The 14,909-nt window shown below is 42.5% G+C and overlaps 2 protein-coding genes across 2 annotated transcripts in view; both read right to left on the reverse strand.

Moving 5' to 3' along the window:
- The window catches only part of LOC118409092, a 41,066-nt gene extending 29,402 nt beyond the window's left edge, over positions 1-11,664 (reverse strand). The window contains exons 1-19 of the mRNA XM_035809956.1: positions 11,466-11,664; positions 11,049-11,244; positions 10,618-10,734; positions 10,269-10,382; positions 9,839-9,952; positions 9,496-9,637; positions 8,968-9,104; positions 8,162-8,362; positions 4,792-4,949; positions 4,459-4,574; positions 3,970-4,141; positions 3,505-3,642; positions 3,081-3,228; positions 2,603-2,715; positions 2,201-2,396; positions 1,518-1,631; positions 1,119-1,238; positions 230-343; positions 7-123 (exon numbers count right to left, since the gene is read on the reverse strand). Coding sequence (XP_035665849.1) covers positions 7-123; positions 230-343; positions 1,119-1,238; positions 1,518-1,631; positions 2,201-2,396; positions 2,603-2,715; positions 3,081-3,228; positions 3,505-3,642; positions 3,970-4,141; positions 4,459-4,574; positions 4,792-4,949; positions 8,162-8,362; positions 8,968-9,104; positions 9,496-9,637; positions 9,839-9,952; positions 10,269-10,382; positions 10,618-10,734; positions 11,049-11,244; positions 11,466-11,639 — 2,701 coding nt within the window. The 5' untranslated portion in view covers positions 11,640-11,664. The remainder of the gene's footprint in view (positions 1-6; positions 124-229; positions 344-1,118; positions 1,239-1,517; positions 1,632-2,200; positions 2,397-2,602; positions 2,716-3,080; positions 3,229-3,504; positions 3,643-3,969; positions 4,142-4,458; positions 4,575-4,791; positions 4,950-8,161; positions 8,363-8,967; positions 9,105-9,495; positions 9,638-9,838; positions 9,953-10,268; positions 10,383-10,617; positions 10,735-11,048; positions 11,245-11,465) is intronic.
- Positions 11,665-11,697: 33 nt separating this feature from the next.
- LOC118409093 (sushi, nidogen and EGF-like domain-containing protein 1) lies at positions 11,698-14,257 on the reverse strand. The gene is made up of 6 exons (XM_035809957.1): positions 14,182-14,257; positions 13,751-13,911; positions 13,432-13,547; positions 12,838-13,009; positions 12,322-12,459; positions 11,698-11,916 (listed from the first exon to the last, which is right to left on the reverse strand). Exons 1-6 carry the CDS (start codon positions 14,255-14,257, stop codon positions 11,713-11,715), a joined length of 867 nt encoding a protein of 288 aa, XP_035665850.1. The 3' UTR covers positions 11,698-11,712.
- Between the last annotated feature and the right edge of the window lie 652 nt (positions 14,258-14,909).

A 14,909-nucleotide genomic window follows, 5' to 3' on the forward strand; every position in this document is an offset into this window, starting at 1 on the left:
AATTACCATATGTTTCACACATCTTGCCCTCGTATGGAGCAGGACAACTGCAGGAGAAGTCAGCCTCCAGGTCCTGACACACCCCTCCGTTCTGACAAGGGTTGGGGCTGCACTCGTCAATGTCTAGGGAAATGCGACAGTATATTAGGTATATAAAACAAATTTATCTTTCAGCGTTTCACTCGATCCAACAGAAACAGCAGATTACAGCAAAAGATTCGTCTCTTACTTGTTTCACAAGTCGTGCCGTTCCATCCAGGCTGGCATGAGCAGGCAAATTTATCTTCGCTTGCAAAGCACAAGCCTCCGTTTTGACAAGGTCCGCTGTCGCATGGGTTCAGGGCTGAATAATGCAATTTGCAAGAGTTATATACACTATATAATGTAGTTGTGAATGTAACCTCCTGTTGTATGAACATGAACAGTTCAAGTTATACAAGGGACGAGGACTGTTTCTACTCCTTTTTGACAAAAAGTAATTTTATACTTGTCAGAGCATTTACTTCTGTTCTTAGCCAGTCTATACCTAGGGAGGATACTCACTCCCCTGTTTTACGTATCTTCCAATACATCCCCCAAGGGGGATACAGACCAAACTAATTCTGAAAACACATCGACTCTGCGCAGAACCTCACTCCCATCCACCACTCTTGGTCCATCCCCCCCCCCCCACACACACACTATTTTACTTTTTTTTGTGTTTCTATTTTATCATTTTTTTGGTTTTTAGATTTTTAACTCATCTAACTAACACGTGTGACTGGGTCTACTCAAAAGGTGAAAGTCACATCTGCGATTCCAACATCCGCCCGAGCGAAACCCTCAGACCACGTGATGAAACCACTGGGTCCAAGGCGGACAAACTCAAACTCTAGCCTCCATAGCAAGTGCTTCTTGAACATGGTAACCAGATCTGACCTGGAATATCTCTTGCTTTCAAACACACACTCACAGCGAGTTCGCCAGAGAAAAGATCTCACAAATGCTGACAATGCTTGTAACACTCTCTTAACCATGGGGGTCAACCCCGCCGACAGCAATCCGTACAGTGCAAAAGACTTGGTTAAGCGGTGCCCTGTGTTCTATAAGTGCTATGCAATAATTTAGAGAGAACTTACCATACGTTCCGCATGTTGTACCGTTCCATCCCGACTGACACGAGCAGACGAATTTGTCGCCATCAGCAGAGCACACGCCTCCGTGTTGACAAGGGTCATTGAAGCAAGGGTCGCTGGTATCTAGGAGATGGAAGTAATATTAGTCCTGTAATACAGGCAGTACAAACGTAGTACTTGTCCTCTAGGCGATGAAAGCAAGTTATGTGTCAAAAGACAAAACGAGTCCAGCAGTGCAACAAGCGAGAGCATAGGGAAGGTATAAAAGTGTCGGAGAAGGCGACAAGATTGGTGGAAGGTAAAGTGTATCAACTTCGAATATTCCACACTTTATTGTAAACTTCAATACTGAATGTTGTTTGTGTAAAAGAGTGGTCACAAAACATTTAGTCTGTTAATTACCGATGTTGCAGTCCTTTCCTTCAAACGGAGGTTGACAAACACACACAAAACCGTCCACACGGTCCAGACATATCCCCTCGTTCGCACAAGGATTGGGCTGACAGTCATCAAGATCTGTGGAAACAAGATGAAGGATGAAATAATCGTTTATGAACTGCGATCATCGGTTTTCGTGTTTAATGACCGAAAGAACGATATGATAAATTCAAGACTTGAGTGAATTCTATATTTGAAAGTCAGAGAATGGACTTGAAGGACCAAAACTTACCATTATAGACATATCTTAGTGATATACAATCTAATTATTACGGGTGCCCCTCACTCAACTACATTTTATCATTACCCTTTCCACCCACAATATTTATATTAGCCATTGTTGGATTGCCGTTTCTTGTGTTAAAGAAGAAATGAAACATAAAAGGAAGCAAACAGAAACACTTGAAATGGACATTCACACTAAAAGCTATACAAAAGAAATAAAACCGGGCAAAAGTAATGGCATTTTAACGTTTACTACAGTCGTGGGACAAACAAGGCTGATCCATCTTGTATCCAAACCTATCACAGCTGTTCTTCCATTTTGTCCTCCCTACAATTTGTGGAGGGGACGAAAAAAAGACTTGGCAGCTATCTTAGGGTGGATACCAGGCAGCTATCTTAGGGTGGATACCAGACTAGCCCACCTTTACACTCCACCCCTGCATCATTGGCGTGTGTGCATGTATCCGTCCCGCCAGAGAGAAGCGGGCAGTCTGACAGGGACATCTCGGTCCCAGCGCAGTCCATGTTGTTGAGGTAGATAGGTCCGCTTCCCTGGCCGTAGTATGCGGAGCCGTGGGCTGCTACAGCTCCACCGTGGCCCAGCTCACGGCACACCACCTACACAAGGAAGACATTAAGTCAGTCTAATTCAAAGGAATTTTGCGAATGATATGATAGCTAACGCATGTAGACCACAATCATCAAGATGTATCGGCTCGTCCTGAATAGAAGTTGCAGATCATCAAAACTTCAGCAGTTTCCCGTATAGAGCACACTTTCTTGTGAACATTACGACGATGTTTCATTTACCCAGCTGTACAAACCTGCGCCTCCTCCATTCCCCAGTCGTCATCACAGATCGTCCCCCAGACTCCTCCGCGGTTGATCTCGACACGACCGTTGAATTCAGAACTGCCTCCGACTAGCCTCACCTTGCCTAGTTAATTAACACACACAAATAACTTCAGTGACAGGGCAAATGTACACAGACCTTCCTATGGTCATCTGATTTTCCCTCACCTGCCTCTCCACAGATAACGCATGATATGAACAACCAATGACAACGATATCTTAACATAACGATGAGGTTGACGTCTGTACCCCAGACGAACAGACTTCGTCCTTGCATACATCCAAGCAAAATCTTTGGCTTCTAAAAGATCGATCTTATATATTGCTTAATATGTCCGGTACATTACGAAACCGCCATGGAAGCGAAGAGGGGGCCGCTCAGGACAGAACTACCGTTACATCGACATTAAGCAGAAGTCAAAGTCATTTCCAAGTTGTGCTTGGTCTTACCTAGGGGGACGATCTTGTTGCCGTTGATCTGGAACATGAAGGTGCCAGGCTGCCCAACGTTTGTCCTGGTCTCCACGTCTACAATCTCAGAGGACCGCGAGCCGGGCACGGTGTGGTAGTTCGTCCCGTCCCCGGAATTAAACCCTGCCTGAAATACGTCAAACGTGGAGTCATCATGAACCTTTCAAGCAATAGACATTATTTACGAGACTCTCTATCTGAGATTCTCTATTTTTCTCGGTCTCCATATAAAGATATTGGTCGTTATTAAGGTTAGTGTTAAACGGTTGTTTCTATTGCAAACTCCACAGCAGGTTTGAAATAGGTAAATTTGTATGTTGACAGTCGTCACATTTGTAGCGGTTAACCCTCGCTATCATAAAACACATGCAAAGCAAAAAAAAAACATTTGTAGGGTACAGACCTGTGCTGGGACCCCGCCAAGACCAGTCGCTGCGTCCCCCATACTGGCGCTTCCCGTCGTCCAAAGGATGTCTCCGTACTTGAAGATGGCGAAAGACTGGATGCCGTCGGTTGCCAACACAACCTGGAACGACTGGCGCTGCATTTGAGATTAAAACATGAAGTAGATATATTTCGTAATGAAACGAAAAGGCAAAATAGGTAATGGTAGATTGAGCACCAAACTTCTGGGACAAATCAACGATTTCTTGAATCAACACACATGGAATTGATGGTTGTTTGGTTAAATCAAGTAGGGATGTCGATGCCAACGGCTGAACGTATGTTCAATAAATAAAAATAAAAAACAGGGGCTGCTGATATTTCAAATATTGACACAGCAAATTATCTAGTATCTAGCCCATGTGACCCAACGCAGCTGAGACCAGAGACTGACCGGAAGACGGATTTCGACATGACAACTTACGTTGGTGTTTGCGCTGCCGCCATAGTACGTCACGTCGTGGTAGGTCGCCACCAATACGCAGCCCGCCTGGTAGCTGGTGATGTCCGGGTGGTTGGCGACGATGTCCTGCGACACTTGTGTCAGCAGCGACTGGTCTGTGGTGGTCTGTCTCCAGTACACATCCCCGGCGCGCCTTCAGAAATGACCGTTTTTATGGAACCAGCTTTGTGACTTTGAACAACGTTTGCTGATAGCCTGGGTACCACCCTATTTCTACCGAAGCTCATTGCACTCGCTTTGCTAAAAATTTATTCTTAGGGTAGCGAGTGCAAAGAGCCCCAGTAGAAATAGCATAGCACCCAGGCTATTTGCTGATGAGTCGATGTATCGGTCTTTTAATGCCCTATGCTAAATTTGAAAACTATGTTTACAGGCCAAATATCTTACTAGGGATATATATTTACCGTTGTAAAATAAAAGCTTTCTTGTTAAGATATCCATCTGACTGACCTGTTATCCACATCTGCCCAGAAGACCGCTACGATTGGGAAGGACTGGATAGGGAAGGGGCTGGGTGTGAAGATAGTCACTTCTCCTCCGAACGACACCACGCCATTGTTGTTGATCTTAATAAAAAGATTTGAAGAAATATTATCAGTCATAATCACTGTATAGTCATAGCTATCCTAATCAGCAAAAGTAATTCGGCTGCTATGTCTGTGTCCTATTTGTTTTCTGATTCTCTTACATCAGCATGATTTCGTCGTGCTTTTAAATTCCAATGGCATGTAGATCATTAGTCATAGATGAACGGCCATGTGTATCTCAGAACGCTGGACATACCCAGAAGTCACGGTAAATTCCACCGAAGTACGGGAATCCGCCGCCGTACGCCGAAGTTTGCTTCTCGGAACTACCATCATCAGCTTTGGGATTCACCGTGTCACCAGCAGACTCGCCAAAAGGGTAGAAGTCAGCCGTTCCGCCGGTACGAATGGTACCTGCAGTGGAAAGCGTCACTGTTCAGTGTCGTCGCATACGATTACATTCTGTGTATTAGAAATCTTTTAAAAGTTCTCCATAGTATTGTAAAAAAAAACGGTAAACCTAGTCAGACATGTATACCCATTTCGACTCTCAGGCGTTCTTGTAATGGAGCACATTTAATCATGAAAAAGCACATGGGGATGAGCAATAAATAAAGGTTACGGGGTGTGTGCGTTTTTGTTATCAGTATCTCCTGCGTTGCGCTGAAGGGCGATTACACCGGCTATAGAGATACAAAATACAGATATCTGTACATAGGAATCATTTCAAAAGGTTCCAGAGGCTCTTTCAACAGCTTTTCAAGTTTCAGTATTGGGTGATGAGAAAAAAGTTGAAGTTTTCGCTGGATAAAGTGGAACCAATGACTTACGTTTGTTTTCTCGAACATGCGCATTTAGACTGGCGGACTGGGCTGGCACCACCACGCAAACCACCAGGAACAGAACAAGCGGGGTGATCATTGTTGCAACACGAGATGTCTTCCTCCGAACAGCTCTCAAAGTAACGTCGTTACTGAAGATATTAAGATGTGTGGCGTCTTTTATACCATTTGAAGTGCTCACACCATCATATCTTTCATACATCGGACCATACCATTGTCAATTGGGTAAACTAATGATCCTTTATCAATCAAACACGAGACATAATCTGTTCTAATTGTGAATACTTTCACGGCAACAGATATTAATCACTGACAATCAACTGTAGCAGAGTGATGTTTCTTGTTACATGATTAAAAACTTCAGAATTATTTCAAGATGTTTAAGAAAAGGTCCATCCCTATCAACTAGTAAGCATGCTCATTTATCCCCTCGTCCGTCTGCACTGATTCAGCAAAACCTGACAATTGCGCAATGAACAGGTCATGATTAAACTTGTCTCATATTGGGGTCATCGTGGCACGAACCTACGTTTTTCACGTGGCCGGCGATATTCCTACATGTGTACGTGCCTGTATTCGCGTTTGGGCAGTGTACACAACAATATCCGCCGCGGATTCTTCCGCACGGCTGATAATTTCGGCCACAGCACAAATAGCATCTGGTGGTAGACTGACATACTCTCACACCTTTGCACTCCCTGTCAAGTGGGCTGCAACGTGACAGACTGCTACTGGAGGTGAAGGAACTGAACCAAGCACTTTATTAGACGCGCACGGTCACTTGCATAAGCTTTAACAAGCTTATGGCAGCACCGACCGTAGAGAAAGATTTTCGGCAACCTCTGTCCCGTCATAGTTACGCAGAATTCTGCAACACACATCCACGTGCGGCTGTCCGAAGATTGCTATCAATTCACTGCCGTAAACCTATCGTGTGATCGGTCATGGCCCTGGCAAATATCTCGTGTCACTGACACCAGTAGTACCTTCCCCACTGTGGTGTGTCTAACAGGACTAACTTCCTTTTTCAGGTTTAAAGACACGCTTTTGGCGTAGACAATCAGGGATAGGTGTCACTGGGTCACCTCTATAAAATACGTTACTTGTAATGCTGAATTCGGAATCGGTGTTGTAACGTTGCATAATGGTGAAGGGGTCAACGTTCGCAGGCATTAATCCCCAAGGCCGTATGAGGGAGGGAAGTTCAGCACCAGGGACAGGAACCAACTGCTGTGAGGGTTTCTTATGTGCATTGTTCTTACCCGATTTTTAATGGAAACAGCTGTGTGCTGGTGTATCTATCACCGTTTGTCACTTTTGAACCCTACTCCGTGCGCTAGGACGTTTGACTGGATGTAAATTCAGCATGAATCAGCATGATGTAGACTGATTTCCACATGTCTGTGACGTTACGCCGTGTCCGGTGGCCTACCGCGTGACTGGTGACCTTCGTGAAGAAGGGATGCAGAAACCACCAGACTTTCCTTCTAGTTCAACTCAGGTCATTGACACCATGCCATCGCCCTTCACTAACCGACAAATGTGAAGAGCGATAGCAGACATCCAAATCAGCTATCGTTACAGCAAGTACTTGTGTTCTGTCACTACAAACCTTCTGTCCATAGGATATCATAGAATATACTGTAAGATAAAGGAGCAATGTGATATCATAAGGTGTTAAAACACGTGGCACCGTTTTACTTAGAGCGTGAGTTCGTTTCTCTGATACAGTGTCAAATCATTATTGACACATTTTATCACTTATCATAGAAAGTCAACCACCCATAGCAAATATACACAATCTATTTTATGGCCTATTCTATGGCGTTTGCACATCTCTGTAAGTGCAAACATTACAGCCGAGGAAGACCAGGGCAACAGCTTGCCTGAATTGGTATGAGAACATGTTTTTCTGTGAGATGAAACTTACAATGTAGGTTGTGTTTACAAAGTCCTCTTTTTGTAGTTGACCATGCGGCTCCTGTTACCATAATGTCAAAGTTATTACAAATGTACATGCTTCTGTTTTGTATTCATCTTTATATCACTATTGGATCTAAGCAGACATGCTCAGGAATAGCCAATGTAATGTATGGTAGCCAAAGGACAATATATTGTTATACAAATGTAGTTTTCGTATATCTTAAAACTAGTAAAAAGCGTCAGGGGTAAACTGGACCAGGCTCATTGATCACTTTTTATATATAATAGAATATTAAAAAAAATCATTTACATTTATCTGACCTTAATGATATGTGTTAGCAATAGTTTAAATTAATCTGGGCTGGTAAAAGGACTTTCTATTTTTCTCAAACCATGTCAAAGTATTGTTCAGCTGCATTAAAAGGTTTCAAGTGGGTTTAAGCGAGACAGCAGGATTATGTCTTGAATACTCTTCAAACAACCATCTGAGCATATGTGCGTATTTTGATACAGAATTGACCCCTAAGGTATATGATTGAGTCTAACTCTAATCTGGACATCCTGATAAAGTGATCTTGTCTCCATCTTTTGACTTATGATGTTATTAATGAACAAATTGCACACACACAACAGCAGTTCTGCGGACAAAATTTAATGCTCCACATAGAAGAGAAATTATATGTTTATTAGTACTGCATAATAGGAACAAGTTCCTACTATGTGCTGTACATTCTAACATGAAGATTAGGTACAACAGATTAGAGTTATAGCCTCCCTGGTGTCTTGGGTAGAATTGACTTTAAAAGTCATCACTATCTTAGGTCAGTGGTCAGTGAGGCACTGGATAGATGTTGGATTTTCAACACCCAGGCACGTTGTCACGCCAGTCACACACCATGTTGTCATTGTTGAAGACCAGATCAGCAGGGCAGCTGAGGATGAAGGGGATGTTTCGGCCCGGGGTGCACATGTAGTAGGTGTTGGCGCAGACACCGTTCAGTCGGAAGGGGTTGAAGGTGCTGCCGTCACAGGTCAGGGTGGTGCTGAATGGGATGCTGAGGTCTGGGGAAAAGAGGAGAATGAGTTTTGGCAAGTTAGTGCAATGAACCATTAACATCATGTCACAATGATACCTCCACATTAAGCCCCGGCAACATATATAACATGTAGTCAAAGATGGCCTCTCCTGGTTGGGAGCTAGCTTGGCTGTGGTCTGCTGGTGTTTGACGCAGTTGGCTGGTGTTCAGCTATAGACAGACGGTTAGCTGCAGCTGGTGGTTGGGAGTAAGTCAGTGGTGATCAGAGTGTCTTTGGGAGTCAAATTCGACTCTTAATCTATAACTGGTCAGACTGCTTCCAACCTGCCACCAACCTTGGCTGGCTGTTTTTGGGAGCTATGTTTGGCTCTGTGTAACTGGGGCTTTAGGGAATGTGTCCTTATAGAGAACTACTTAGTGTCTTCTTCCAAAAAGTGGAAAATAGTTTTAGTCTATAGTTTGGTCCTTAACGCCTATAGTTTTAGCCTTAAAAAGTGGTGTCAACTAGTGTTTTAGTTTGTTTAGGTACAGGCACAGGTACACAGGTGTTTAGGTCTGGATCTGTACCTAAACAATTTTACAGATATGGTATAGCTACGGGTATTTAGGCACACAGCCCTAATTACATACCGTACTGGCACGTTGTCCCCCCATAGCCCTCAGGACAGGTGCACTCATCTGACCCAGAGCAGCTCCCTCCATTCTCACATGGGGTGGAGCACACATAGGTGATGTCACAGCCCTCCACATCCTCGGGCCATTCACACCTAGGAGGTGTTGAAAGAAATCATCATCTCCACTGATCACTTGGAGAAGCCTCAAAAGAGTAAAGGACCTATATTTCAGTACCATGGACAGATAAAGTCCAGTGCCAATATTAGTGACTTTTTTAAATTCATTTGGAAAACAGTAGCCAACAAAAGACAAAAGACATGTAAGTTGCCTCTATAGAGGTAGTTCAGTGTGAATAATTCCGTACAATATTCTGAATTATATGGAATGCTCTGCAGGAACAACATTTCCCCATAATCATTTCTTGGCAAATACTTAATGTTACCTATCTGACTGGCAGGTGCTTCTGAGCATCAATCATTGCGCCAGAATTTCAGAATTCCCTTCTTTCATCCCTTCAGTTCGAGACATTACACATCTACTTACTTCATGGTAGCCTGGCTGAACACGGTGTACTGTGGGGCACATTGCTGCAGGACATAGTCTGGAAACCCATCCAAACACTCGTAGTACGTCTTGCAGTCATCTGGGTTCTGATATTTGGAAAGTGCACGGCCCGCACAGGTGACTGAAGATAAAAAAGATAAAGCCATTATCTATATAACTGTTACAGTTAATGTCTAAACAATCAAAAAGATTCCAAGGATTTTACAGGTTCTTTTGGAGCTTCACAGGCATGTGGCACTGCAGCCAGTTATAGTACACTGAACAGCCTGTATCAAATAGATGACTCAATAAACTACTCTTTGTATCAAATAGCATGACTCACAGTTCTGACAATCAGTTCCTTTCCAGCCCGTGGGGCAGGTACAGGTGTACAGGTTGATGCCGTCAGTGCAGGTCCCTCCATGTTTACACGGAGTGCTGGCACACTCGTCAATGTCTGAAACAGCAACAATTTGTAGGAAGCAACTCTCATGGATGGTCATCTTACCACTGTACAAATTTCCTGACCAATTACCAGTGATATATTAAAGATAATTCTTTTTAGCAAAATTATTTCTGTAATAATCATTTAAATAGTGTAACAGCACTTTTTATATATATCATTATTTCAGTTCAGGAATCTCACTAATTGACTGCAGTAAAGATGACCAAAGACTTGGTGAGATCTCTTTGCTGAGCTACTGTACCAGCACAGTTAAGAACTGTGTTTACCACTGATAAAGTGGAACTTCATAATTTATGGTGATGCTTACTTATCTGGCAGGTGGTCCCCTCCCATCCCGGCTGACATGAGCAGGTGAAACTGCCTCCACTGCTGGAGCACACCCCTCCGTTCTCACATGGTCCACTCTGACATGGATCAGCAGCTGATAAAGGAGAGATTAGAAACATTGAGACCAAAAAAATTTCCACCTAAAGACATCTGTAGCTTGTACACATACAGTTAAGTTTTCAGTAGCGTGAGGCAGCAAAGTACCACAGGAATATATGTCAGTTTAACAGATAATAAGCAGTTCTGAAGCTCTGCTCAGATTATCAAGCTAATGACACTGAAGAGTTGCTTCTTGCTTTAAATGTAAGAGAGTTTTGATGGAAGCTCACTGTTGATATCACACGTTTTCCCTTCATATGGATGGGGACAGTGACAGACAAAGTCATTCACTTGATCCAGACAGGTTCCTCCATTCTGACAAGGTTCCGGCCTGCAGTCATCAAGATCTGCAGAAAACATGGAGAAGTAAATATCCTAAATGCAATTGTGCCACTCATCTGTTAAAAGAAACAATTTCTCCATCTAGGACCCATGTGAAACCTTTCATACTGTACACTTCCATCAGAAACATTCTTACAAATCTGAAGCTATGGTTGACATGGCAGTTCTAGCTGGCTTGGCTTCTATCGAACAGTATAGTTCCATCTCACATTTTTGCTACCTCCACTACCAATTTTACAAGGCGCAATTTGAATAACCATAAATCTGCTGCCCTGCAACATTCTTGTGCTGACTGAACAGTAACGTTTTATCTACCAACCTCTGCACTGGACCCCAGCATCGTCGGCATGTGTGCATGTGTTGGTCACGTCCGACAGCAGAGGGCAGGTAGAAAGGGAGTCCTCATTTCCAGCGCAGTCCACGTTGTTCAGCCAAATGGTTCCACTTCCCTGGCCGAAGTGTGCGGAACCAAAGGCAGCTACTGCCCCACCATGGCCAATCTCACGGCACACCACCTACCGAGGAACATGGACACGACAGTTGAAGTTTTTTTAAAGAAAATGGTTACTTTTGAAAACCAGGAGGTATTTAAGGATATCTTAGTCATTTATCATCTTACCAAAAGTACATTTGCTGACTGACTAATACTTCAGCATGATAGCAGTAACATTCAATCATTTGCCACTGTGTGCAACATAGTTCCAGTGCATATCTAAGTAACGAAACATGACCAAACCTGGGCCTCCTCTATCCCCCAGTTACCATCACAGATTGTCCCCCAGACACCTCCTCGGTTGATCTCGACTCGACCTTCGAACTCAGAATTTCCTCCAACCAACCTCATGGTACCTAAACAACAAGTATCTTCAAATATCACAAATGCACTTGTGTCTCTGCTCTCACAAAGCATCTTATAGCAGGCATCTTGCACTCACTCAATCACTCACTCACCAAGAACTGCCAAATTGTCATCTGCAGTCAGGTTATGCTACAAAATGAAGTTTTGCTAGGACAAACAAATAAATTGACATAACGTTACCAAGAGGGATGATGGTGAATGGGTCAATCCTGAACATGAAGGTGCCAGGCTGCCCAACATTGGTCCTGGTCTCTATCTGGACGATCTCTGCAGACCGCGAGCCGGGGACAGTGTAGTAGTTTGTCCCATCTCCGGCATTGAAACCAGCCTGTCAAAAGTTCAATGTAAAACCAGAGTGGAATATCTTAAGTTTAATCTTGAAGTATCATGACTGATATTATTGGTTCAAATTTGATACTTCTAACATCTACTAACTATCTCTACTGCATCTTGTTCAGCTTCAAATTAATGTACATGTACATGTACATGAGTAGGCAAATTTGGTGTGTTGAATCAATGAAAATCAAAGCACACCTAAAGTTAGATGCAGAGATGGAGCAATACTTTGCAGAAGCAGAATCTGACCTGAAATATCTCACTTTGGTATGTTTACTTGTGTCATGACCAAACAGAAAGACACATTACTTACTACTTGACATGTCCTTTTCCTTTTTTTTTACATCATTTTTGTGAATGTTTACAATTACAAGCACATTGCATCATGATATTGTACCTGTGCTGGAATTCCACCTAGCCCAGTCTCACGATCACCTTCACTGGCAGTTCCTGTGGTCCAAACAATGTCACCGTACTTGAAGATGGCAAAGGAGTAGGTTCTGTCTGTTGCTAACACTGCCTGGAATGACTGCCGCTGTGAAACAAGAAAATTTGCAAATTATCCCATTGTAGTAGTGCAATTTGTGACTCTGAATGAATGAACTTTATTGCTCAACAATCGCATAAGGTACAATATATGGCCCAATAATAACTACTAGCTACATAGACAATAGTACTACAAGGCTACACACAGAACCTGGAATAAGAATTTCAACAATTTCACCTTCTTCTTTCCCACATAAGATACCAAACAGAAATGTTGCATACTTGGCAAACTTCTATTGAAAAAAGTGCTTGGATGAAGCTCTAAATTGGCTACCATTCAGTAACACAATTTTGATACAAAGATTCCTCACTGCATTATCCTTTATTTTGATCATGTAAGGCAATGTAATCAATTCAACAGACTTACATTGGTGGTTGGACTGCCTCCAAAGTAAGTCACATCATAGTAGGTTGTGACCAGAACCCAGCGGGCTTGGAAACTGGGGATGTCTGGGTAGTTTCTCAAGATATCCTGGGACACTCGGGAGATCAGAGACTGATCTGAGGTGGTCTGTCTCCAGTATACCTCCCCTGCATGCCTGTTAGAAAATTATTCAACACTTTCAGCACTCATACATTATTTCCACAAATCAGTATACTGAAAGTCTGTGTAAAAGATAATACAAGTCAAAAGTCAGTAAGATTATTCAGGAATCAAAAGTTACATGTACTGTGAAAAATACAAAATGTAGGGGCTAAACAATAAACCAGAAAAACAAATATGGAACATAGTTTTTAATACAGGTTACACATAGCTTTTAGTCTTTTGATTACCAGGTACCATGATCATGATTTTGTAAAGGTAACAGGGATATGAATTCTGCTATGTTAGTTCTTCACAAAGCTCTAGATCTGGTAAAACGTTAATGTTAGTAAAGCCAAAACAATTCACATCCATACACCAGAAAAATGACAACATACTACACACTGTGATGATTAAAAAAAAAGGTTGAGTTCATACCTGTTGTCAACGTCACCCCAGAACACAGCCACAGTTGGGAAGGACTGAATCGGGAAGGGGGATGGGGTGAACTGGGAAACTTGGCCTCGGAAGGACACCAAGCCGTTGTTGTTCACCTGTACATAAATGGAAGAAAGCAACAATCAGATGATAGAATGTGGGAGCATCTAACTGATTCGGAGGAACACAAACTATAGAAATGGATGCATAGTTTTTAACCAATATGAAACTAGACTTATTGGAAGTATTTTCAGAGCTACCTAAATACCTTAAACAATTATGATCTTTATTGAAATAAATATGTAGAGGTTGGATTTACCCAGAAGTTGTGGTATACAGAGCCAAAGTAGCGGAAACCAGCAGGGAGAGACACAGACAGCTGACCGGAGCCGCCATCGTCAACTTTTGGGTTGGCCCTATCCCCGGCAGATGGACCAAATGGGTAGAAATTGGAGGTGCTCCCAGATCTCAAGGTTTGGCCTAAGATCAATCACAGGCATGAAAAATGTTCATCACAAACAAAAGAAACAAACCATGATTAGATGCTTATCACAAACAAACAACTTACTATGATTAAATAAAAACCCACCAAAAAGGTTGCCTTACATGGTAGGATATCTGTTTTGGTCTCAGCAAGCACATTGATGCCCTATAATGTTTAAGCAATACCACTGTTACTAAAGTCAAATCTGTCAATAATGAGCACAATAGTCATGAGTAGATTGACCACAGTAAAAAAATGTAGCTTACCAAACTTGCTGCCTGCAGCTGAGCCAAGTAACAGGACTGCCAGCAAGGGCAAAGAATAGCTCTGAAATGGAAGCATTCTTTTTCATTATGGAGTTGACTCATATCAGGGTAAAGTATTGTAGTAAAAGAAGGTTGAAATCTACTAACTGGTAGGCAGTGAAAAAAATCCAATATTTCAAAGAGAGTGGTTTTGGCATAGAACCCCAGATAGATCTAATCAACTTGGTAAGAAACCTTCCAAAATATGCAAAAGGATGTGACAACTACATATGATCATTAAGCAAGGAAAGGAAAAATCTTGCCTTGTTCATGCTGTTGAAGACACAGTGCTTACTGCAAGTAGTTGTCTGTAGGTCTGGGTCTGCCAAATGCTGCTTGGTCTAAAAGGGCCTTACTTTTAAACGTTTTCTAGTCAGGAAACCCGTAGTTCCATACAAATGACCCGGGTAGTACTTCAATCATTTCTGGGCCTCAATATGTTAGTACTAATATTAGTTTAAGTAGTAAAAGGTCAGAATTCTCCAGGTTGCTTCTTTATTGCTGACATTTTAATCAAAATCTTGGCCACCATTCAACAACATGTACAATAGTTTGATTTGAGTTTTTTAGACGAAATTTCTTGCATTCTTTTCTTCATTTCACATTCTGTCAATTCCATCCCTTGTTTTACACAAAGGACAAAATGATTGTCAGGTCTGTTGTGGATGGTGTTCAGCACCAAGGACAGT

The sequence above is a fragment of the Branchiostoma floridae genome, chromosome 2, assembly GCF_000003815.2.
Source record: "Branchiostoma floridae strain S238N-H82 chromosome 2, Bfl_VNyyK, whole genome shotgun sequence".
Classification (NCBI taxonomy): domain Eukaryota; kingdom Metazoa; phylum Chordata; class Leptocardii; order Amphioxiformes; family Branchiostomatidae; genus Branchiostoma; species Branchiostoma floridae.

Excerpts from the sequence above, each read along its gene's own strand:
- LOC118409093 (XM_035809957.1), bottom strand. The coding sequence starts at position 14,257 with ATGCTTCCATTTCAGAGCTATTCTTTGCCCTTGCTGGCAGTCCTGTTA. Across the intron at positions 13,010-13,431 it reads TGGGGTGACGTTGACAACAG|GCATGCAGGGGAGGTATACT; the intron begins GTATGAACTCAA and ends ATTTTCTAACAG. Across the intron at positions 11,917-12,321 it reads TAGGTGGAATTCCAGCACAG|GCTGGTTTCAATGCCGGAGA; the intron begins GTACAATATCAT and ends AACTTTTGACAG.